General features: G+C 43.2%; 1 protein-coding gene across 2 annotated transcripts; it reads left to right on the forward strand.

Annotated features, from left to right (window-relative positions):
- Positions 1–537: 537 nt before the first annotated feature.
- Positions 538–19,684, forward strand: LOC120679980 (GBF-interacting protein 1-like). 2 transcript variants are annotated; one of them, XM_039961631.1, is made up of 12 exons: positions 621–990; positions 2,984–3,027; positions 7,312–7,417; positions 7,753–7,879; positions 10,879–11,210; positions 11,305–11,409; positions 11,974–12,361; positions 15,464–15,533; positions 15,564–15,728; positions 16,911–17,069; positions 17,495–17,995; positions 18,830–19,195. In XM_039961631.1, the coding sequence occupies exons 1-12, from the start codon at positions 831–833 to the stop codon at positions 19,109–19,111; spliced, it is 2,439 nt and encodes an 812-aa protein (XP_039817565.1). In that variant the 5' UTR covers positions 621–830; the 3' UTR covers positions 19,112–19,195. The 2 variants fall into 2 exon arrangements, with proteins under 2 accessions (XP_039817564.1, XP_039817565.1); XM_039961630.1 differs by having other exon boundaries at positions 538–990; positions 15,464–15,728; positions 18,830–19,684.
- Positions 19,685–26,430: the final 6,746 nt, after the last annotated feature.

Genomic DNA, 26,430 nt, shown 5'->3' on the forward strand with positions numbered 1-26,430 from the left:
ATTGGCATGAGACGACTTAGAGAGTTGCAGAGTTTAGGGGGAGATCAACCCTGAAACTATAGCCCATAATCGTGATTCTGAAGATCATGAGTCAGTCCTCATGAACCGACCCAATATCAACTATTGTACTCTTTTTTTCTTGATGAGTTTTTCCCACTGGGTTTTCTTATGCAAAGTTTTTAACCAGGCAACAGGTGCAACAAAAGTAAAGCCTGTGATGTACTCTTTTCTCCTATCCTTTTTCCCACTGGGTTTTTGGGGGGAGTTTTTAATAAGCCATACAAATAGCATATAAATTTGGCCAAGGGGAGTGTTGTAATTCAAAGTCCAAAAACAGTATATGAATGGTGGCCAAATTTAATGAGGAAGATAATCTATGAGTTCATACACTATGTAACTTTGTTCTTATCTAGCATCTCATCCTATAAATAGGAGATCTCTTTCACCATTGTAAACAAGAGTGGAAAGCAAAGAAAAAAAATATAAAGAGAGTTTCTTTTCTCCTACACACGGTGTGTTCTTGTGTGACGCTGTGCTAGTGTGTGTGACGTGTTGCTCGTCCCCGAGGCCCCGACCCATTCTTCCTTCACCCCTGGCAGGCTTTCCCTTTTCCTACTCGACCTCAACCCTCCTCCCCCCCACAAATCTCTCTCCCACTGCTCCTTCTCTCTCTCCTCCCCTACCCAGCCACCCCTCGTTTCCCTCCCCCCTCGCCAGCTTTCTCGCAAATCTCCCTCGCTCTCGCTCGCGACACGCACGCCCGCGCGCGTGGGGGGACGCGGAAGCTAGGGGGAGGATTCGCCGCGGCGGCGGCGGCGGCGGCGAGGGAGATGGCGGCGGGCGGTAGGGTTTCGATCCCGGTGGGGGCGCGGCGCACGGTCGCGGACATCAAGGAGATCGCCGGCGGCCACACCGACGAGGAGGTCTACGCCATGCTCCGCGAGTGCAACATGGATCCCAACGAGACCGCCCAGAGGCTCCTCCTCCAAGGTCCACTCCGCTCCCCCGCCCATCCCCTCCCCCGTTCCGTCTAGATTTCTTCGCTTGATCTGGTTTCCTGGTCCGTGCGGCTGGCTCGAGTTGGGCGTGGGGCGTGCAAGGTTGCGTCCGCGGCGTGCTATTCGATTTGTTTTAGGCTTGATTTGATTCGGTTCTCGGGAGAGGGTACGCAGAGGGTTGCGTTGGCGTCACTATTGGGGCTGCATTCTTAGGGTTCTTGGAATCCAGCTGGCTGCTTCGGCTACTTTAGGAAAACGTCTCCGCGCCATTGTTCTCTTGGTCTCACTCGAGCTGGGAGGTCTTCTTCTTGTTACTTTTCTCTTTTGGTGATGATATATGTCGAACCATATTGCATCAGTAGTGTCATTTCTCGACCGTGAAACTTGCAGTGGCGTTTCTCGACCATGAAACTTGCAAGTGGCGTTTCTTGATGAATAAACTTTGCTGTGGTATAGCAATAGAGTGGAAACATACCAGGGACATTTATAGAAAACAGTCATCCTTTTTTTATATCACCTTTTAGTGGCCCTTTAGCTTCTGTATATGTGTCTTTAGGGTTTGAAATTATCAGGGTTAATGCTAGTTTCTTAGTGAAGGGATTAGCAATCTGGTATTTAAATTATTGTGCGGGTTCATGCTATTTGTTGTTTTTTCTTATGGCTACACTTAGTCTTTAGATATGTTTAATGATGATAAATTCTGCCCCTGTGCCAGAATGGGCCTGTCTGATGCTGGGAGTAAGGTGTTGAACCAAATCTATATGAGGATAGACAACCTGTCTATGCCCATTACCAATTTCCATGTATTGCCATTATAACAATAAAAGTTGGTGGTGGTTCTTTTACCTCTCTTAGATACCTACAGAAATGGGAAAACACCCTGAGTAGTCTTAATTTTTTTAATCTAACCTCAGCAATCTACCCCCTCGTACAATGTTTCTCCGAACTCCTCTTCAAGTTGAAGGTGGCATGCTTGCAGGACAAACGTGCTGGGTCGAATGCAGCACCAAAGGCACAACAAGTGCCACAGTGGAGCTCAGTTGAGCTAACCATAGAGCTGGGGATGTGACGTAATCTGAACAAAAGAGCTCAGGCGAGCTCTTTGTAACACAAGTTGCTTAAGCTGTAGCTCTATATAGTGGGATATGGCCTTTTAGCAAGGTGTCATTCAACTAGTGTTTTGAGTGTCCTCACTTTGATTGGATACACAAGTCTACACAGTTGCACGTCGGTACTTGCTTGGGCCATTAAATGTAGTAGATTAATGTTTGCAGAAGTGAAATGGTCATGTGAACTCTGCTAATGGTAATATGCTTGAAGTGAACTGGAAAACTGTTTCTTCTGCTGTTTAAATGTTTGCACTGAAATGAAACAAAATCTATTTGTTGTGCTGTTTACATTATCTTACAGCCTTTTCTCATTGACCAACTTCCTGTGAATAGCTACTTCATCATGAAGTTCACCTAAACAGAGCTTTATTATTTTGTAAAAGCTGTGTCAAATATACCATACATGGAGGTGGTCCTGCTGTACTGCAGAAAATGTATAAGTTATAAATACAATTTCTTTTCCTCAGAAAATGTATAAGTTATAAATATAATTTCTTTAAGAATTATGTCTATGATGTGATACTAAATTTTGTAAGGTTCTTCGGGCAACACAAAAGTTAACCGTTGCTTTACTGATCAACCTCCTTTTCTTTTCCTTGCTCATATTTAATACTCATATTTAATACTTGAGTTCAGATTTTTGTTGAGTCCTCTAAGGCTGTTAGGTCTACAGATGGGCCTTTGAACATATGGTTGGTTTCTTACTATACGATTGCTATATGTTTAAAACTGGTATATTGACACAAGTGGATCAATTGCTACTTGAATACTGGTCTAGATCCACCATAGTATCCTTATGATTTATTTTGTATCTGCACTTGTAAATTTGTAATCTCTGACAAAACTTAGAATTGGTTTGACATTTTTAAATTTCAGATACCTTTCATGAGGTGAAAAGGAAGCGTGACAAGAAAAAGGAGGTAGGGTGATCTTTCCATCTGTCACTGTTCTTTTTGTTGGTCCAGTGATAAAGCCCCCCTCTCCCCCACTCTAACACCTGGGTTTTAGGGTCGGAGTGGCTAGAGGGGGTGGTCTAAGTTGGTACCAGAGCCAGGTCCCGAGTTCGAAACCCACCGGCCACGCATTTCTTCCGCTGCGCGATTTCCCCTGCGGGGTTCGCTGAGACCAGCAGCCAGCAGCCACAGGCGCGGCGCGGCGCGGCTCGCTCGCCGTAGGGGGAATGTTGGTCCAGTGATAAAGCCCCCCCCTCCCCCACTCTAACACCTGGGTTTTAGGGTCGGAGTGGCTAGAGGGGGTGGTCTAAGTCTTTTCTCTTTCAAAGTATGATCCATTACTTGTCACGTGTTCTGTGCAAGTTGTTGAAACTAGTAGGAGATATATTTATTCAGAATGAATTGCCTTATTGTTTGAGGCTAGGTTATCGGACATGTTGCTAGATTTATGGCAACTACTTTTGTACAACAGTTTGCGAATAAGCCCAACATATCAATGTTGAAGGACCCTTATTCGTATGCTCATGCTCCAAAGCATCACAGTTAGAAATATACTCCCTCCGTCCCGAATTATTAGTCGTTTTGGCTTTTCTAGGTATATAGTTTTTGTTATGCATCTAGATATATGTTATGTCTAGGTGCATAACAAAATCTATGTATCTAGAAAAACCAAAACAACTAAAATTTGAGACACGGGGAGTACCTATTTGAATGGTGTGGGAAATGCTATTTCAGACCCAAGCAGGTGCTATAGTCAAGTTATGATAGCATCTCTGAATGGTGAATTGCTAAAATATTACTGAGAACGACACTTGGCTTACATAACAAATTTATTTTTTGGATTTATGTTTCAATTTAGTGGAAAATATATCATGAAGCATCTAAAGCTTGCACAACATCACATTATATCAATCTCCTTAGATTTGGCTTTGTCAACAACAACAACATAGTCTTTTTTCCCAAGCAAGTTGGGGTAGGCTAGAGATGAAACCTGAAAGAAATAAGTTCAAGGTTCAAGCACATTGATAGCTAGTCTCCAAGCGCTCCTATCCAAAGCTATCTCTTTAGAGATATTCCAATCCTTAAGGTCTCTCTTAACCGACTCATCTCACGTCAGTTTAGGTCTACCTCTACCCCTCTTTACATTATCGATCCGCTCAAAAACCCCATTACGCACCGGCGCCTCAGGAGGCATTCGTTGGACATGTCCAAACCATCTCAGCCGATGCTGGGTAAGTTTCTCCTCAATTGGTGCCACCCCGACCCTATCCCGAATAACTTCGTTCCGGACTCTATCCCTCCTTGTGTGCCCGCAAAACTACCACAACATCCGCATCTCTGCTACACTCAGTTGCTGGACATGTCGCCTTTTTTTAGGACAACATTCAGCACCGTATAACATCGTCGGACGAATTGCTGTCCTATAGAATTTGCCTTTCAGCTTTTGTGGCACCCTCTTGTCACAAAGGATGCCAGAAGTTTGCTGCCATTTCAACCAGCCAACTGAAATTCTATACCTAACATCTTCATCAATGTCGCCATTTTTTTGTAGCACCGATTCTAAATACCGAAAAGTATCCTTCTGGACCATCACTTGCCCATCTAGACTAACGTCTCCCCCCTCATGCCTAGTCGCGCTGAAATCGCACATCATGTACTCGGTCTTGGTCCTACTAAGTCTGAATCCTTTCGACTCTAACGTGCGTCTCCACAGCTCTAACTTCCTATTAACCCCTGCCCTACTCTCGTCAACTAGCACCACATCATCAGCAAAGAGCATACACCAAGGGATCTCACCTTGTATATCCCTTGTGACCTCATCCATCACTAAAGCAAATAAATAAGGGCTCAATGCTAACCCCTGGTGTAGACCTATGTTAATAGGAAAGTCAGTGGTGTTGCCATCACATGTCCGGACAAACGTCGTCGCATCCTTGTACATATCCTTAATGAGGGTAATATACTTAGTTGGGACTTTGTGCTTCTCCAAGGCCCACCACATGACATTTCTCGGTACTTTGTCATATGCCTTCTCAAGGTCAATGAAGACCATGTGCAAGTCCTTCTTCTGCTCCCTATATCTCTCCATCAATTGTCGTATTAAGAAAATCGCCTCCATGGTTGACCTTCTAGGCATGAACCCAAATTGATTTTGGGTCACACTTGTCACTCTTCTTAGGCGATGCTCGATAACCCTCTCCCAAAGATTCATCGTATGACTCATCAGCTTAATCCCACGGTAGTTAGTACAACTTTGAACATCGCCCTTGTTTTTGAAGATAGGTACTAATATACTTCTCCTTCATTCTTCCGGCATCTTGTTTGACCGAAAAATGAGATTAAAAAGCTTAGTTAACCATACTATTGCTGTATCTCCTAGCATCTCCACACCTCAATGAGCCCATCGCTTTACCTCCCTTCATCCGCTTCAAAGCCTCTCCGATCTCTACCTCCTGAATTCTCCTCACAAAACGTCTGTTGGTATCGTCAAAAGAGTCATCTAACTCAAGGGTAGGGCTCTCACTCTCTCCATTAAACAACTTATCGAAGTACTCTCTCCATCTATCCATGATCTCCTCATCCTTCACTAGCAGTCGATCTGTCCCATCCTTAATGCATTTGATTTGGTTGATGTCTCTTGTCTTCCGCTCGCGGATCCTAGCCATCCTATAAATGTCCTTCTCCCCTTTTTTTCGTGTCTAGCCGCTGATACACGTCATCATACGCCTTACCCTTTGCTACACTCACAGCTCGCTTTGCAACCCTCTTCGCTAATTTATAGCCCTCGATGTTAGCTGCACTCTTGTCAAGGTGGAGGTGCTTGAAACACTCCTTCTCCTTAATAGCCCTTTGCACCTTGTCGTTCCACCACCAGGTGTCTTTCCCCTCCTGTTTGCCTCTACTACTCACGCCAAACACCTCTGATGCCACCTTCCGAATACATGTTGCCATCTTTAGCCACATGTCATCTGTGTCTTCTCCTTCTTCCCAAGGCCCCTCACCTAGCATCCTTTGCTTAAACGCTTGTGCCGCTTCCCCTCTAAGCTTCCACCACTTTGTTCTCGCAATCTTGGCACGTTTGTCCCGGTGGACACGTACTCGAAGACGAAAGTCCGCCATCCCAAGCTTGTGTTGAGGGACAACACACTCCCCAGGTATCACCTTACAATTTAAGCAATCACGTCTATCCTCCCTCCTAGTAAGGATAAAGTTGATCTGGCTCGAGTGTTGTCCACTACGAAACGTCACAAGATGAGATTCTCTCTTCTTAAACACAGTATTCGCTATCAACAAGTTGTAGGCTAACACGAAGTTCAACATATCCTCCCCCTCTTGACTCCTGCTACCATACCCAAAACCCCCATGCACTCGCTCGAACCCTACATTAGTCGCATCCACATGGCCGTTGAGATCTCCTATGAAGAGTTTCTCGCTGGTAGGCACGGTACTAATCATGCTATCTAGATCTTCCCAGAACTGCATCTTGGTGCTCTCACTAAGGCCTACCTGAGGGGCATAGGCACTGATCACATTCAAAACCGAATCTCCAACTACCAACCGGATTAGGATAATCCAGTCGCCTTGCCTTCTAACCTCTACGACTCCATCCTTAAGGCTCCTATCAATCAAAATGCCTACACCATTCCTACCCGGAGTTGCTCCCGTGTACCAAAGCTTGAAGCCAGTATCCTCAACCTCCTTCGCCTTCTGGCCCTTCCATTTAGTCTCCTGAACGCATAGAATATTTACACGCCTCCTAATTGCTGCATCAACTAGCTCTCGCAACTTACCCGTTAGGGACCCTACGTTCCAGTTACCTATACGAATCCTAGTTGGCTCGGCTAGCTTCCTTACCCTTCTAGCTTTGTCAACACTAACTCTAATTATTCTGATAACTCTTTTAAAACGATTGTAGTCAATCTGAAACAATAAGTTAGATATAAAAAAGCATTGACAGCAATTGTGAATGGAGTTCCTAGGCAGTACTGGGTTACAGTAGACCTGGGCATGAATCTCACAACACTACCCTTCTCAACACCCGTCAAGGTGCATATTATTTTACTTCTATTTATGTGAGGCAGATAAGCAATACATACATGTCGACGATGCAATGTAGCCACAATTGATTCAATAATGTTTCAGTTCTTGTTATTAAAAACTTTCGTGCATCAGCCAAATCATTGACTATCGTCTTGTTTCAAGGTAGTACTGCTTAAATTGATTTTAACATCAAGTTAGTTTTATCCACAGGGTAGTAAAGAGCCATTGGATTCTCGGTGGAGACCTGCCCTGCAGGGACGAGGTGGAAAGAGTGGTCAAGGGAACTATTTGTTGCGCAGTTTGTCCAGTTCTAATGGTATGTTTACAGCATTCTGCCAACATAAGATTTAGCAAAAAGCACTTGATGCTATTGAAAGGACACTTCAAGTTTTGCTATTACATAGACCACATGCTACCTTGTTCCACTAGGCTTTCAAGAAGTGTTCATGTGTACATATTATTGATGTTGGGAATTTATTTACAAGTTAGAGCTGCTTTTATCACAAGCCTTTTTGACAACATAACCATCCAAAAGTTGTGGAACGAGACCATCCATGTTAATTTTTAACATAAAGTAAACTTAATACACATTTCCCCCTATCAAATGGTTACACAAAACCCTCACATTATATATTTTTTATCTCATTGAAGATTATGCTGGACGAACTGCTATTTCTGGAAAGGAGAATGGAATAAATCATATCATCGAAAAAGGTAGTAGTTCCACTCCAACAATCAGTATGAATATGGACGTTATAGCTTCTACTTCCATGACAAGGTATCCATACTTCTTCAGTTCTGATTTGTTATGAAGCCCGTCTTTATCAAATTCATCATCCATTCTTTTACCTCTAAAGACTATTGCCAAATGTTACTGAGCTTATTTGTTCTTGTGTATGCTATGTAGCAGAAAGATGCATACATTCTATGTTACACCGATTCCGACACGCTTGTCGGACATGATACGTGTCGGACACGGCGATTCGGCAATTTTTCAAAAACAGCGACACTGCAATACGCGTAAAATAAAATAAAATAGCAATCATCAGCACATAAAGAAAAGTGAGAGCTAATACTTCAATCTGCAATGCCGTCTTCCTCTTCTGTGTTGACATCGTCTACTTGCTCTTAAAAAGATATAGCCTCCATCTCTGGTTCATCAAGTGAGAGGCTAGCAAATTCTAAAATCCCAACACCAGAAAAGGATTCGAAGCCATCACAAATCTGATAGCCAAGCCCTGTAAGCAAGGGAGTAGACTGACCATAGGTCACCAGAAATCCAGAAAAGGAGAGGAAACGCAGGGCACCAGGCCACCAGCGGCTGGCGGCGCGTCGATCGGAGCGGCCGGCGCCGCATCGATCTGAGCGGGCGGCGCTGCGTCGTTCTGGGGAGGAGCGGCGAGCCGACACCCGGCAGCACTGCGTCGATTGGGGAGAAGCGTCGCGTGGAACGGAAAGGAGGTGGTGGCTCGAGTGCTCGTTCTGGGAGGCAGGGAACCTAGGGTTATCCAGGGAGGGCTGGCTTATTGGGCTGGGCCGTGTCGGGGAAGAGTTGGCAACGAGTCGACGACACATCGGAAATGAAAAATATTATTTTTAACGTTCAATTCGCCGATACTCCGTCGACACGTATTGGGAGCGTGTCGGAGACGTATCGGTGTCGGGCACGGTGTCCAACACCGACACGCGACTTGAGCAACGTGTCCGTGCAACAGAGCATACATTTGCTCATGCATTTCCCATTTTGATAAGAGTGGAAGTGTAAGGTGTTTACTAGTGGTAGCATATGATTAATCTCAGAAAGCTTGTTTAAGTTAACCAGTTTATTATTAAACTTGATTTCATGCAGCTCTGCGTCGGAAGTTCTCTTGCCGTACTCATTGTTTTTAAGGTGGTAATGTGAGGCACGGCGACCCACCCCTTCCGGATGCCTAGGCGAATAAGGCGCGCGGCGAGGCGATGCCATACACATATCCTCATTTAGAACGGAGTAGCACAAACATAAGCGATTATGCATGTTCTACTAACTGAACAGAACAACAAGCACAACATAGAGATTCAGAGATTACACTAGGAGCGCACAATCATTAAACAAAAGGCAACGCACACAAGCCAAGCAAAAGGCAGCACACACATGCATCAGGCAGATAGACACACACCACACATTCACACAAGTATCAGATTAATAGAACTACAGAAGAGCAGAGCACCAACTCCAAGCCTTAGTCACAGCGGAACGGGAACGATGCAGCATTCCACGTTCCTGGAACGGTCGTTCCGGGACGGGAACGCGGGAACGTTTTCGTTCCCACAGTGTAAAAATGCATTGAAAACGTCGTTTCTCGTTCCGGGTTCGTCGTTCCTCGATCCATCGTTCCGGGAACTCCGGTGACTACCAAGCACAAGCAGACGCGCAAGCAGCCTGGCACTCAAGCATAAGCAAAAGCAACTGAGCAGAGGAAAAGAAGAGGAGAGGAAGAGGAACCTGTGTCCGTGTAATGCAGTTGCAGGAGGGGGTGCTGGTAGGGAGGCAGAAGAAGAACCAGGAGCTCTTGGATGGAGAGGGAGTGGAGGGAATCTGCCCAGATTGGTTGGAGAACAGGAAGAAGATGCAGATCGATTGGAGGAGAAGGGGCTGGAGCCTTGGAGAGCAGGCAAGCTAGATTGGAGCAGCCGCAGCGCGTCACCGCTGAGGATTTGAGGTGCCACCGGCCACACGCGCTCTCCTTTTCCCTCGTTCTGAATCTGCTCCCTCGTTAGATACGTCATGGCGGAAGGTGTAGGCGCGCGGATCCCTCGTGCACGCAACCTCCCACACGGCCCCCCTTTTCACCTGTGCGCGCTTGCAAAGTCGCCAGTGCGGCGCTCGCCTTGCAGAAAAATCGCCGCCATACTTGCCTACGCGACAACTCTGGACGCCATACGCATGGGATGCCTGGCGTCAGGAATCAATTTCCGCCTGGACGCCAAGGCGACGCTTAGGCGATGACTTAAAACCATGGCTGTACTAATGAGCTGACGCCTTTGGTATATATTTATTCTTATGACCATTGAAAAGTGTTTCCGAGAATGTTTTCTTGCTCATTTTTAAACTTGAGCTATTTAGGAATATCTAGTGATTTCCAACAATCTTAGAATGATATTTCTCAATGAATGTGTCTTCACTTTTAATTTAATGTGAATTAACTTCTGATATAATGTACGAGTACTGTGGATATGTCTTAGGTATGCTATAATGCAATAGACACCCTTTTTACTACTTGACTAGATACAGCTTTAGTCGCTAATGTTTCCTGTTGGAAGAAGTGGCAATTTACTTTCTGTCTGACTAGGCTAAATATACCTGTAAGTTATAAATATTCTGCTGGTAAATTTGCAATGCTTTGCCTGCAGACTTATTGTAGTGACATCTGTTTCACACTGGAGTTGGTAGATACATATGGTTGGGTGTGCATATGCTGGAGCTCAATGTTTGGAATATGTTCTAGTTGATTCTTATCCTATTAGTAGTGAATTATTAATTTTAATGTAGCTGAGATGACCTAAGAAAGTTTTTCTATAGGAAAAAGAAATAATGGAATGATTGACCTGAAACAAGCCAAGTATTAAATTGCTTCCTTGTTTTGTAACATGAACCATCCATAAGAGCATCCTGTTGTGTCGTGCTCAACTGTTTGTACATGGATATGATGGAGTTCCTTTAATAAATCTGCAATGACACGTTTCAAATCTAGCACCATATGCTAATGTTACAAAACTTAATTTATTCAATAACAGTTCGTCAAGTGGTCTTCCCAATGGTCCATCTCAAGCAGTTAATCCTGCTACTGTGGTGGTGGCAAGTTCTAGTGCTGCTGGTGATATGATTAAGTCTGGTCCAACAGCCTCAGCTGATTTGAAAGGTGGTGTTCCATCTGAGTATGTAGTTGCTACTCTAGGTCTAAATGCACCACAACCACTGAGGCCAGCATCACCATCAGATTCTGTGGTTGTGCCTTCTCTTCATTCTCATGGCCTTGCTGATGTTGGTGCATCCAGACAAGATATTGGAAGCAATAAGACATCAGTAGAACATAAGGTGGGCCATGATATACCAATAGACAATAAAGGTATGCTAAAATTCACTTGAGGCATTTTGCTATATTTTAAGCAAACTTTAAGATACTTATTACAAACTTTTATTTCTCCCTTATGCACTGTTAGGCTCCTCCCAACAACCTGTATCATCATTGTTTGGACGATCATCTGGTAGTAGACCATCTTCTAGCTACAGCAGTCGTTCACAACAGTCATGTGGATCCCAAAAAGGTATTTATCATGCTCCCAGCCTTATTGGACACAATGTTATTTTCGTAGTACATGTTGAAATGTCCTTTTGTTTCTCTGCATATAATACAATGTTTGATCGGTACTTGCTATCATGCCTGAAGTAGGCCCACACAGTCATGTGGATCCTGCTTGGTACTCTGTTTTTCCCTTTCCCTTTTTTTTTTCAGTATACCCACTCAAATTTGGGCTGAATGTGCTGAGTAACAAATATTTTAAAATAACCTATTGTTTATACCAAATCAGTATTTGATAAGTCTAACCTGGCATTTCACTAAGTAATACCTTAACGAGTTGGTGTTGGTTTTCGAAACCTTGCTTGCTACTCTAAAGTAGATAAATAGCTCATTTGATATCTGTGATGATATCTGAGGTAATGCTTGATGAGTGAGCTTATCATTTGCTGTTTGAGTTTGTGTCTCAAACTAATGAAGTCTAATACTGCACTGTTTTGAATTAAGCTATTATAAAATTATGCTACCTTATGTTATCTAAGTATCCTCTCTCTCTGTTTTTTTTGTTGATGACTATTTTTTTGAAACATAGTTATTCCAAGTAAAGAGTGGAAGCCAAAACTGATAAGCTCGGCTGCTTCCCAAGCAACCGAGAATGCCAGACTTTATGATGTACCTTTGGCAGCTGACACTATTCCCCAATCATCTGCAATATCAATTTTAGTTGGCACAGAGGAGCTGTTGAAGGTGGACAAGAGCTTCAATAGTCTGCAGTTATTAGATAAGCAACATGTGATAATTCCAGATCACCTTCAAGTTTCCGAGTCAGAAAAATATGGCCTTAGCTTCGGAAGCTTCAATGCTGGTTTCCAGCAGACTATGGGCTCTTCTGATCCTGAGTGTGCAAAGAACTCTTTACCTAAATACAATTTGTCTCTTGAATTGAATGGCAGTGATGATGAGCCTCAGTCCAATCAAAGGTCAGTTTTAACTCCCTTTCTCTTGATTTCTTTAGAGATTTACATCCTTGTGATGCTCTTTTAAGTTGTTACTGGTAGTTTTTGGCAGCATCAGGTTAATTTTTTTCTTCTTCATTTCTCCTAGTTTCATTATTCAATTATGGACTGCTACAGCACACTTTTGTGGTTACTAATGTGCCAGTATCACATAGTAGAACACTTTGCTTGCAACTTGCTTCGTTTAGTGCACCATTTTATTTAGTTCCTGAGGCTTTAATTGATTTAAATCTTACATATATTATATCAAGAAAATCTTTCAACTTATTTTGCAATTTGATGTTTTGAAGACCTTGGCATATTCTTTAACCTGCATTTACACAGTAACCTTCATGGGTTTGTAACATTTACTTTGATTGAATGTCATTCCTTTTCCAGCTCATGCTTTGGATGTTGAAGCCAGCTGCATTAATTAGTGTTGGAGTATATTGAGCCCATGTATAGAGGCCCATCTAGAGGCCCATGTATAGGACCTATATATCCCACCCTTCTAGGGTTTGGAGGAATACAAGTCACCATTCCCTCCTATCCTCTCTCTTGCATGGTATCAGACTAGTTCATGGCTGCCGTCGCCGCCGCCGCCTTCATGGCCGGCAGGCCGCCGGCGCCACCCCTCCCTGCCCCCTCTTCCTCTACTCCGGCCGCCTGGACACCGGAGCCGTCGCCGCCGCCGCCACCTCCGGCTCCCTCTCGAGCCGAGCCGGAGGTGTACCACCCGTCGGTCATCCATCGGGATCCTCGGCATATCCATTCCATGGTGACTCGGCGGATGGCGTCCCAGGCCGCGACTCTCTCCGCCACCGAGGGAGAGCCGCGGGTCTCTCCGGTACCATCCTCTGTCCGCGACGCCTTGGCGGATCCTCACTGGCGTCGCGCGATGGAAGAGGAGTACCCGGCTCTTCTTGCCAACCAGACGTGGGACCTCGTGCCACGTCCGTCTGGTTGCAATGTGGTGACTGGCAAGTGGATCTGGACGCACAAGCGTCGGGCTGACGGCACACTGGAGCGCTACAAGGCTCGCTGGGTTCTCTGGGGGTTCACTCAGCGGCCTGGTGTGGACTATGACGAGACTTTCAGCCCGGTCATGAAGCCCGCTACGGTGCGCACGGTCCTCTCGCTTGCGCTCTCGCGCTCCTGGCCTGTGCACCAGCTGGACGTGAAGAATGCGTTTCTTCACGGCACTCTCAGAGACTGTATACTGCTTTCAGCCAGCGGGATTTGTGGACTTGAGTCGTCCGAATATGGTCTGCCGGCTCAACAAGTCTCTCTATGGACTGAAGCAGGCTCCTCGGGCTTGGTACTCTCGGTTCGCCACGTTCTTGATGACACTGGGATTCACCGAGGCCAAGTCCGACATGTCTCTCTTCTTCTACCGCCGTGGGGATGAGACTGCTTATCTGCTGCTATATGTCGACGACATTGTGCTCACAGCTTCCAGTCAGCAGTTGCTTCAGAGTGTCATCTCCTCACTGTAACGGGAGTTCGCTATGAAGGATCTCGGTCAGCTCCACCACTTCTTGGGCGTCACTGTTGAGCCTCGCCCGTTTGGTCTTCTCCTTCACCAGCGACAGTACGCACTTGATATTCTGGAGCGGGCTGGGATGACTGATTGCAAGCCCTGCTCCACTCCTGTCGACACTCAGGCGAAGCTGTCTGCTGATCTGGGTGATCCGGTGGCTGATCCTACTGCCTACCGGAGTCTGGCCGGCGCTTTGCAGTACCTCACCTTCACCAGGCCGGACCTCACCTACGCTGTCCAGCAGGTCTGTCTCCATATGCATGATCCCTGAGAGTCACACCTTGCTGCGCTGAAGCGTCTCCTCCGGTACGTCCGTGGCACTGTAGACCTCGGCCTGGTACTTCACCGCTCCTCCTCTGCTGAACTGGTGGTCTGCACTGACGCTGACTGGGCTGGCTGCCCGGACGCTCGTCGCTCCACTTCCGGCTATGCCGTCTTCTTGGGCGGCAACCTGGTCTCCTGGTCGTCCAAGCGGCAACCAGTTGTCTCCCGCTCCAGTGCCGAGGCGGAGTACCGGGCTGTCGCTAACGGCGTGGCGGAGGCTTTCTGGCTACGACAGCTCTTGGCGGAGCTCCACAGCCCGCTCACCAAGAGCACTCTCGTCTACTGCGACAACGTCAGCGCCGTGTATCTCTCCACCAACCCCGTCCAGCATCAGCGGACGAAGCACGTGGAGATCGACCTACACTTCGTGCGCGACAGAGTCGCAATCGGCGATGTTCGGGTACTCCATGTCCCGACTACCTCCCAGTTTGCTGACATCTTCACCAAGGGGCTGCCCTCCTCGACCTTCTCGGAGTTTCGATCCAGCCTCAACGTAGCCGGTGGCTAGTTGTGGTTGCGGGGGGGCATTTGCCCTTTGTACTCTATTTGTAATCTCTTCTTGTCCAGTCATGAACACCGCTGCGTCGGAAGGTCAGACTGCGGGGGGTGTTAGCTTTTTTGTTGTCCAGTCTTGAACACCGCTGCGCCGGTAGTTCAGACTGCGGGGGGGTGTTGGAGTATATTGAGCCCATGTATAGAGGCTCATCTAGAGGCCCATGTATAGGACCTATATATCCCACCCTTCTAGGGTTTGGAGGAATACAAGTCACCATTCCCTCCTATCCTCTCTCTTGCAATTAGTACTAGGATACTCAATCCTTAAGCATAAATGTATTTTTTTTGCATGTCTTGGTGTTTATTAGGTATATCTACCTCTCTATGGTACTAAATACTTAGGCCATTAAGTAACTGTGGTTAAAATAATTATGCTATTCAGTTTCCAGGATACCACATTATATTAGATCATGAATGCATGTTAATTTGCTTTGTGAATCTGTTTGTGTTGGCATTCATTTCGTTCAACATATATTTTGTCAAATTCTAGATGTTTCTTGTAGGTTAATGCAGAATATGTTTAATGTCTATCATATTAACTAATTGGTGCATACATTCTGATGTTGGAACGAAATTTAGTTAATAGTAATTTGAACAGTTAGCGTTTGGTGATATTTTTCAACTACATTTGTTCATATTATTTTCTTCTTTTTCTTATTGAAATGCAGAGATCAGAATTCATCCTCTCCCATTCAAGATGAAGCTGATCCTTTTCTCCAGCAACCACCTTCTGCAAAGATAGAAAACCATGCGCCCTCAGCAGTGGAGATTTCTTCTATTGCCCTGTCAGAATCAGATGAATGTAGGGATGATTCAGCCACTTCAGTTCCTCAATCTACAGCAATTTGTACCACACCATCTTACATGACATATGGATTGGCACCACAATCACATGGGGATCAGATTGCGGTGATAGATAAGTCTGAATCTCAGGCATGTGATGCTATTCTTACACTGGATACAGCTAAAATTATTTTGAAGTCGCATATTGGGTTTCATTTGATGGGGAAAATCTTTTAGTAGAACCATCCTGATTGTAGTGAATCATAACAGTTCATTTGTTCTACTTTTACATGACAATATGCAAGCTAAGAGCATCTCCAACAGATTACTCGTCCCTCTCCCGAATACCAAAAAACTATCCTTTTGGTAATGAGAGGTTCTCCAGCAGGTTACCAATTCCATCCCTACCAAATATTTTTGGTGATTAACAAAATACACCTTACTCAAATGTAGGGGAATTCCTTCCTCTACCATATCCTTTGAGTAATCTACTACAGCACTACTGCACTAGCTACCAAAAATGTAAAGAGTACTATTGGTGATGGAGAGAGAGAAAATATGTAGGGTATAAGAGATGAGTAATCTGCTGGATATGCTCTAAGTGAAGATTGAATTACATTGCATGTTGTCCTAACATTTTCTTAATCTAAGTAAAAGCTACTAAATGCTGGTTCGTACATAAATATCTCATTTTTATTTTCACACAAATATCTCGTTTTCGTAAAATGAACTAAGCTGTTGGAATTGTTAACGAACAATCCAGATACAATAGAAAAGTGTAGGAGCCACAATTCCGTAGCCCTTGGGAGCCCATACGGTTTTCTTTATCATGCAGTGATGCTTCTAACTGCTGTAGAATGATAATGGTGCAATGCTTGTCTATTTGAAAATTTTGCTTTACTTGTGCCTTTGAAATATCAGGTGCAAGTATACTTGTAAACATATGCACAAACTCAATCTCATCCCTTGGATACCATCCAAGTGGCCCAAGTGGGTGTGAGAGGGTCCTCACCCTTGTTGGACTGACTTAGGCCTAATTGAATTGGTCTGGTGGAAAGAGAGATGACCTCACTTATCCCATTTCGATTGGGTCCAATGCATGAGATTGAGCTTTTGCATATGTTCACCAATATACTCTGACGCGCCTGATGCTTCTAGATGCCACAAAAATTTGTCTGCAGCCCCCCTTGCGGTACATTACACCTAAACTTGAGGGTGTCGACCAAAGAAATCTTTGTTTATTGGTGCTTATATCAGGGAGCCACCATTATTAGTTTGCACATAGAGGGTTCCTGCTACATCCTGATTTTTGCTCTATAAAATTATGGGCAGGTACAACCACCAATTGATTATTCTACTAGTTATTCTACGCAATTGTACCAACCTGCAAATGATGCTGATGAACGGCTGTCCCCTTTTCTTGCTGCTGACGCATCTCACAAGTATCGGACTATTCCAGTTCATCCTGCACAAACTGGCCAGGATCATGAGGTTTGTATTGACACTCAACTTTGCATCACATCCAAGGCATTGTGTCATCTGTCTGGTGGTGTTCGAAACTTAGCCTGTTGTTAATATATCTCAAGTACATTTTTCAGCATCCCATCAAAAGACAAATTGATGTGTCTGGAAGTTCAATATAGTTGCCATGCACATACAGAATTTTGAATATTGAAAATTACTTAGGAATAGCTGCAGGTTAACATTTATCTGAAGGAATCACTTGACCTTGCTTTATTCAGATATCTTGCTGTCATAATGGCGATGTTTCAGTGTCAGTATTGAGCGTTGAGAGAACATCTGAACTTGTTTTGCCTTTATACTATTCATTGCCACGTTGGCTAGGTCTAAGTTTATATCGTGCATCATGACAATATTATCCTTTCATATTTATATATATCTGTTAATCACTACAGGGGAATAACTCACCTGTGATTGCTTCATCTGTTTCCGCTTCGGTTGCTACCCCTGCTTCTGGAGTTCTGCCGACTTCAGTTACTATCCCTCAACAGTCTGTTCCTGTATTTCGCCAGCCTTTGGGTGTTCACATACCACATTTTCCGACAAATTATGTCCCATACAATCAGTACATTTCACCATTTTTTATTACACCTACTCTTCACCCTTTTATGGGCAATGCTACATTTCCTCCACCACCTTCAACTGGGGCCATGTACCCAGCTCCTGGAAGCACAGGAATTCTACCACCTGCTAAATACACACTCCCTGCATTCAAGCCTGGTTCTAACACTGGGAGCCAGGCATCTATTGGAATTCCTGGTGCCTATGGAACATATGGTTCCAGTCCATCAGTTTACACTAATAACACAACTGTGTCATCTGGAAATCCTGCAGAGAATGATGATGTTACTTCATCTCAGTTCAAGGAAAATAGCATCTATATTACTGGGCTCCAGGTATGATTTTGTTTGTATTAGAAAAAGTATAATGTATTGACACATCATTATTTAATGTATATCTAAGATAATTTCTCGAGAAGTTTAAGACATTTTTGTTTTCTTCTCCAGCAGTAGACTATCATATATAAATTTTTTATGTACAAAGTTTAGAAATCAGGTGAATCATGTTAATGCTGTTCATGATTCTGTTTTTATCTTGATGCATTCTCGAAAGACAAGTCTGTGTTGACTTAAAAAAACTAGCATCACCACCACTGGGTGCGGCTAGTGTTGGTTAAGGTCCTCTGCAATCCATGTTGGCCATTATTTATTTCTGGACCATATCAAAACCAAACAGAGTGATTTTTACTGACAACTGTACTCTTGACCAATTCGAAATTGTCTTGTGTACAGCGCCACGGTGAACATTATGCCACAACAATGGTTGTGCTAAAGCTGAAGTAGTAAAACAACTTTAGAAATATGAAGCTCCATTGAATCGGATTTAGCGCTTTCTGGAAGTGTTTGTGTGCACTGTACCCATTTTTATTGTCATGCCTCAACTAGTTTTGATCCAATACTTGGTTTAACAGATGTAACTGGGACATGGTACTGTGGTACACATTGTTCCATTTTGTGCTTGCAATGCTTGTTTGAAGTGAAATTTGTGCTGTTCCTTTGCCCACTTAGGCCACTTCACTGATTTCCCAAGACTTGGTCTTTGTATGCATTTATTTGTACCAAACTGCATTACCAACAAATTTGTTATGATCATATAGCTTGTTTACAGTTTTGCTTGAACATGTTGCCTTTACTTGTCAAATTTGGTAATACTTGGTATTTGTTAACTAGACTGAAGGCTCTGCTCTATGGGTTCCTACGCCTGGACGTGATATTTCTACTCTCCAGGCCAATCCCTTCTATGGTCTCCCCCCTCAGGGGCAGCAGGTAACTTTTGCACCTCAAGCTGGTCCTTTTGGAGGGATCTACCGCCCAGCGCACACCATGGCAGGAGCTGCTGTTCATCCACTGCTCCAGGCATCGCACACCATGGCTGGAGCTGTAGAAATAGTCGGGGCGCCTGGCAGTGTTTACCAGCATCCGCAAGCTCAAATGAATTGGGGAAGTTACTGATAGGTTACTGCATATTGTTTCTTGGAGTGTCCATAACAATGCATTTGGCTGGGAGGTCAAGTATCAACATAGATGGACATGATCAGGAGTGTATATATGTTCTCAGCATGGCTGACCTGGATGGGGAAGGGTTGTGGCCTCCAGAAGCTTACATATTGTCGTGGTTGTGGTTCTATTTGTAGCAGATACTGGCCATGAAGTTTGGTTGAGTTTATCTGCTCAGGTTCCTTCAAATGGGCTCTCTAATACAATTTTAGCCTCTTGCGCCCATAGATTTGAAACTGCTGCAAGGAGCGTGAGTTTTGGTCTCTTATCTGAATGAGGTTATAGATTACTTTGAAGCTGCAAAATTGAGCCAGTGGATTTTCATTCTTTCCACTGCATACATGTAAATTAAATTTTGGTACTGCGAGAATGTGTAACAGCTGTTGTACTTGGTGTAAAACAAGAGGTGCAAACACACGGTTGGGACTTGCAGCTAACTACATTTTAGTGCTATATTACTTGTTGAGCACATTTGTCGTGTTCCTGTAGTTCAGAGCTTAGTTGAGAGTTCATTATGTTGCTGCTTCATTGTTATTTTTGTTCCGGTTAAATCATGTTTTGGGTCAAAGGAGCGACATCTTGTTTCGCTCACTTGTTTGTGATATCGACTCATGATGATATTGGCTTGTGGGATGTAAACTGTCGGCCGAATGATCTTGGATGCCTCTGGATGGCTGGGCGCATGATCTGAGTGAAACTTTGGCTGGGTGCATGATCTCCTGAGTGAAACATATCTTTAAGGGTGGGGATGGTTCGTTTTGACCCGTCGGGTCGATGACCCGCTCAAGAAAACAAGATCAATGGGGCACGCACGACAGACAATAGGAGCATGCGCATGCAGTGTATTGCTTGAGAAATTGATCGACCGCGACGCAGCTGCTGCGCTGCGACAGGATCGTGCCGCCAACCTGTTTGCGGGAAGGCCAAGCCGTTTTCATCATTCGAAACTGGTTGATTGCCGCGACCCTTTCCGAACACTACATGAACATCCTTTATCATTGAGAAAACACGATTTCCGTCATAGAACATAGGCATAGCAAAGTGTCCGGTTCCCCTTTGAAATGTTTCCCTTTCCTTCTCAAGGGGTGTTTGAGGGGAAGAAATCGACGATGGCCCATATACACGACCTTCTGACAATTTTTCAAGTACAAGCTGTCGGTTTCATCTAGACAATGGGTGCAGGCCTGATATCCCTTGTTCGACTGCCCGGACAAGTTGCTAAGTGCAGACTAATCGTTGATGGTTACGAAAAAGCAATGCTCGGAGGTCGAAATTCTCCTGTTTGTACTCGTCCCACACACGTACACCTTCTCTCTTCCACAACAATAAAAGTCATCAACCAACGGTCTTAGGTACACATCAATATCGTTGCCAGGTTGTTTCGGGCCTTGGATAAGCGCCAGCATCGATATATACTTTCTCTTCATGCATAGCCAAGAAGGAAGGTTGAACATACAAAGGGTCACATGCCATGTACTGTGACTGCTCCCCCACTGGCCGAATGGATTCATTCCATCTGTACTTAAACCAAATCTTATGTTCCTTGGGTCGCTGTCAAAATCTGAGAATTGTCTATCCAAGTTTCTCCACTGAGACCCATCTGCAGGGTGTCTCATCATCTGATCTTGTTTACGCTCTTCTTTATGCCACTGCATCAATTTAGCATTTGTCTTTTTTCTTTGCGGGCTCACCGTCGACATCACTAGGATCATTTTGCCTGATCTTATACCGCTTTGCATCACGGATAGGACATGCATCCAGTTCCTCGTATTCACCAGGGCATGAAACCTTTCGACGACTTGTGGGCCTCAGCAGCATCGAGAAAAGTTTTAAGACTGTTAATCCACGCCATTGTGCACCGCTGGTCGTACATCCATTGTCGATCCATCTACAAATAATATATTCTCGTTGGATAAGCAATTTCATTCAATGAAAAAGAACTTCACAATTTTGTATTAACGAACAATATTATTACATCTAACACAATTTATTCAACAACACATAAGTCTTCAACCATCTAGCATGATTTAGTCAACACCACATATATTGATTGCATTAGAAAACGAACACAAACATCCCAACAACCAACATGCAACTTAAAAATTCGCATAACAACACATAGGTTTTCAACCGTCCATGCGTGGGAACCTCAATTTTGCTCTGACGGATTTCTTGCTGGCGCAGAAGAAGATGGCGAAGCTGGAACCTCCGGGTTTGGCGGCGACGAACCATAACACCGCAACAAATCCTCAAGATCAAAGGGGGGTTCCTCGCCCCTTGCCACACATTCTCTATATTCTTTTTCCAAGTAATGGAGCGCTGCCCTATGAAAATCGCTAGGTTTCTTGAACCGACGACCTACTGGACTTGTGCCCTTCTCTCTAGAAGGACAACGATCACCCCCACCGGCTTCACTCCCTCCAGCTGTAGAAGCCATATTTACTGGAAAACACTTTTATTTTTCAAAACATTATAAATTCTTAGAATTACAATAAAAATATACTCATACTCACTAGACATATCCAAATTAAATCTACAATCTATAATGCAAAGTCACATTTACTCTCATTTAGAAAAACCTGAATAAATTAATTGAAATAAATCACATTAACTTTCAAATTAATTGAAAAAAATCTCTATATCTCGAGCCATTATATCGAGCCATCAACTCTTACAATTACAATGCAAATATTAATTACTATTATAATTGCAATGATCACATCTTATAAATAACAATGAAAACATATACAAAACACCAATAATTACTCTCACAATTACCATTAAAATATGTACATTATATCCTCATACGCGAGTTTCATAGGCATTTACCATGAAGTCTGAAATGTAAACAAATTAGAGTTGCTATTGAGGCATTAATCATCATTATGTGTCCTGCTATGTCACAGCTCTGCCTAAGCCCTTATTCTTCGTCGGTCCTGACCTCACCCTATCTACATAATAAAGGGTCTAGAAAAAGTTGTGACAGAGCAGGTGTGATGTGACTAATTCCCCAATAGCAACACTAATTCGTTTACATTTCACACTTGCTAGTAAGTGTCTATAATCTACAATGCAAAATCACATTAACTATCAATCAGAAAAACCTAAATAGATTAATTGAAATAAATCTCTATATCTCCTAATTATTTTGACACTCTTCAGTTTGAAGCAAGCACTCTTCATACCAGGCCGATGCCTTGGGATGGAATGCAATCATGGTTCACACACTTTTCAATATCTAGAAACCATCTAGAAGAAAAAAAAAACTTTATTTCGAAAAATATATGTCGTTAACCTCGACCCTGCGGTGATGACACTGGCTTTCGGGGGGACACGGTTCGGTACAAGGACGTCACCAATCGGCTAGTCACAGCACCAACATTTATGGTTAATAGGAACGCAGCACTTGGCACAGGCAGCGTGCTCGTTGATATGCTCTCAGTGCAACAATGACCACGCTAACTGCGCCAAATGTTGTGTTCGTATTAACCGCAAGTGCTGGTGATGCGATCAGCTGATTGGCGACGTCCTTATAGCGCATCGTGTATCCCGAAAGGTAATGCCATCACCGTTAGATAGAGATTAACGACGTATACTTGTTTCAAAATAAAGATTTTTTTAGCTTCTAGATGGTTTCAATGTGAGCCTGAATAAATACATCACTAGAGTGTCAAAATAATCCATTCATAATACAAAAAATTCTACTATACTCATTTCAGTAATTCATTATAAAAAAATTTACTTTTCACATATGGTCATATATACAAGTAAATCACATGAACTCTCTAAACTCATTCTAAAAATTTCCACTGTCCACATACTCAACTCATTCGAAAAATAAAAAATATACTACGGTCATTTCTAATATTTAGGAAATGGTTGAAAAATATCTTTATAAGTTATCCATATTCAACCTAGCCATAAGAGCTTCGCTCAAATTCAAGTGATGTGTTCTATATCTCAAATCATTGAATAAATCAAAGAAATCATGCTCATTTTTACTATTTCTAAAATCACAAATTTCTCTAACTATGGAGCATAAAACAAAGCATGAAGACAATCAAAAAAGAGAGAATGAAGTTGCAAACTTTTGGCGCACTTGGATGATTAAAACCCTCACTAAAACTGGAAAAATGGCGGCACCTCTCTATGGGAAAGAAGAACCCGAGCTCGAGCTGCTCTGAGTGAAATGGCGCTGGCTCGGGCTCGGGGAGGAAGAAGGTGTCAATTTATAGTGGGCGCATTAGTACCGGCTGGTGGCTCGAGCCGGTACTAAAGCTCCACATTTAGTACCGGCCAGAGCCACTAAGCTGGTATTAAATGGTCGCTAGCCGTTGCAGACGGCTCTCGGTGGTGCACTTTTGTGCCGGCTGGAGCCACCAGCCAGTACTAATCGGCTCCCATAGGCACTATACCATTGGCCCGGTACTAAATTGACATATTAGTACCGGCCAAAACCGTGACCGGTATTAACAGCCGTTGACGAATGTGGATTTTTTCCAGCAATGCATTCGAGCATCTCCTTTCAAAGGTCAACATGTCCTGCTGCTGGCGCTGCTTTTTGGCGGAGCATTGGCGGAGCAAGGCAAACGCCTGAACCAATCGAACAGCCAACTGAAGGATCCTCTTCATAGACCTGTTAGAGAAATTTGTGATTTTAGAAATAGTAAGAATGAGCATGATTTCTTTGATTTATTCAATGATTTGAGATATAGAACACATCACTTGAATTTGAGCGAAGCTCTTATGGCTAGGTTGAATATGGATAACTTATAAAGATATTTTTCAACCATTTCCTAAATATTAGAAATGACCGTAGTATATTTTTTATTTTTCGAATGAGTTGAGTATGTGGACAGTGGAAATTTTTAGAATGAGTTTAGAGAGTTCATGTGATTTACTTGTATATATGACCATATGTGAAAAGTAAATTTTTTTATAATGAATTACTGAAATGAGTATAGTAGAATTTTTTGTATTATGAATGGATTATTTTGACACTCTAGTGATGTATTTATTCAGGCTCACATTGAAACCATCTAGAAGCTAAAAAAATCTTTATTTTGAAACAAGTATACGTCGTTAATCTCTATCTAACGGTGATGGCATTACCTTTCGGGATACACGATGCGCTATAAGGACGTCGCCAATCAGCTGATCGCATCACCAGCACTTGCGGTTAATACGAACACAACATTTGGCGCAGTTAGCGTGGTCATTGTTGCACTGAGAGCATATCAACGAGCACGCTGCCTGTGCCAAGTGCTGCGTTCCTATTAACCATAAATGTTGGTGCTGTGACTAGCCGATTGGTGACGTCCTTGTATCGAACCGTGTCCCCCCGAAAGCCAGTGTCATCACCGCAGGGTCGAGGTTAACGACATATATTTTTCGAAATAAAGTTTTTTTTTCTTCTAGATGGTTTCTAGATATTGAAAAGTGTGTGAACCATGATTGCATTCCATCCCAAGGCATCGGCCTGGTATGAAGAGTGCTTGCCTCAAACTGAAGAGTGTCAAAATAATTAGGAGATATAGAGATTTATTTCAATTAATCTATTTAGGTTTTTCTGATTGATAGTTAATGTGATTTTGCATTGTAGATTATAGACACTTACTAGCAAGTGTGAAATGTAAACGAATTAGTGTTGCTATTGGGGAATTAGTCACATCGCACCTGCTCTGTCACAACTTTTTCTAGACCCTTTATTATGTAGATAGGGTGAGGTCAGGACCGACGAAGAATAAGGGCTTAGGCAGAGCTGTGACATAGCAGGACACATAATGATGATTAATGCCTCAATAGCAACTCTAATTTGTTTACATTTCAGACTTCATGGTAAATGCCTATGAAACTCGCGTATGAGGATATAATGTACATATTTTAATGGTAATTGTGAGAGTAATTATTGGTGTTTTGTATATGTTTTCATTGTTATTTATAAGATGTGATCATTGCAATTATAATAGTAATTAATATTTGCATTGTAATTGTAAGAGTTGATGGCTCGATATAATGGCTCGAGATATAGAGATTTTTTTCAATTAATTTGAAAGTTAATGTGATTTATTTCAATTAATTTATTCAGGTTTTTCTAAATGAGAGTAAATGTGACTTTGCATTATAGATTGTAGATTTAATTTGGATATGTCTAGTGAGTATGAGTATATTTTTATTGTAATTCTAAGAATTTATAATGTTTTGAAAAATAAAAGTGTTTTCCAGTAAATATGGCTTCTACAGCTGGAGGGAGTGAAGCCGGTGGGGGTGATCGTTGTCCTTCTAGAGAGAAGGGCACAAGTCCAGTAGGTCGTCGGTTCAAGAAACCTAGCGATTTTCATAGGGCAGCGCTCCATTACTTGGAAAAAGAATATAGAGAATGTGTGGCAAGGGGCGAGGAACCCCCCTTTGATCTTGAGGATTTGTTGCGGTGTTATGGTTCGTCGCCGCCAAACCCGGAGGTTCCAGCTTCGCCATCTTCTTCTGCGCCAGCAAGAAATCCGTCAGAGCAAAATTGAGGTTCCCACGCATGGACGGTTGAAAACCTATGTGTTGTTATGCGAATTTTTAAGTTGCATGTTGGTTGTTGGGATGTTTGTGTTCGTTTTCTAATGCAATCAATATATGTGGTGTTGACTAAATCATGCTAGATGGTTGAAGACTTATGTGTTGTTGAATAAATTGTGTTAGATGTAATAATATTGTTCGTTAATACAAAATTGTGAAGTTCTTTTTCATTGAATGAAATTGCTTATCCAACGAGAATATATTATTTGTAGATGGATCGACAATGGATGTACGACCAGCGGTGCACAATGGCGTGGATTAACAGTCTTAAAACTTTTCTCGATGCTGCTGAGGCCCACAAGTCGTCGAAAGGTTTCATGCCCTGGTGAATACGAGGAACTGGATGCATGTCCTATCCGTGATGCAAAGCGGTATAAGATCAGGCAAAATGATCCTAGTGATGTCGACGGTGAGCCCGCAAAGAAAAAAGACAAATGCTAAATTGATGCAGTGGCATAAAGAAGAGCGTAAGCAAGATCAGATGATGAGACACCCTGCAGATGGGTCTCAGTGGAGAAACTTGGATAGACAATTCTCAGATTTTGACAGCGACCCAAGGAACATAAGATTTGGTTTAAGTACAGATGGAATGAATCCATTCGGCCAGTGGGGGAGCAGTCACAGTACATGGCATGTGACCCTTTGTATGTTCAACCTTCCTTCTTGGCTATGCATGAAGAGAAAGTATATATTGATGCTGGCGCTTA

This window comes from Panicum virgatum, chromosome 6N (genome assembly GCF_016808335.1).
Source record: "Panicum virgatum strain AP13 chromosome 6N, P.virgatum_v5, whole genome shotgun sequence".
Taxonomy (NCBI): Eukaryota; Viridiplantae; Streptophyta; class Magnoliopsida; order Poales; family Poaceae; genus Panicum; species Panicum virgatum.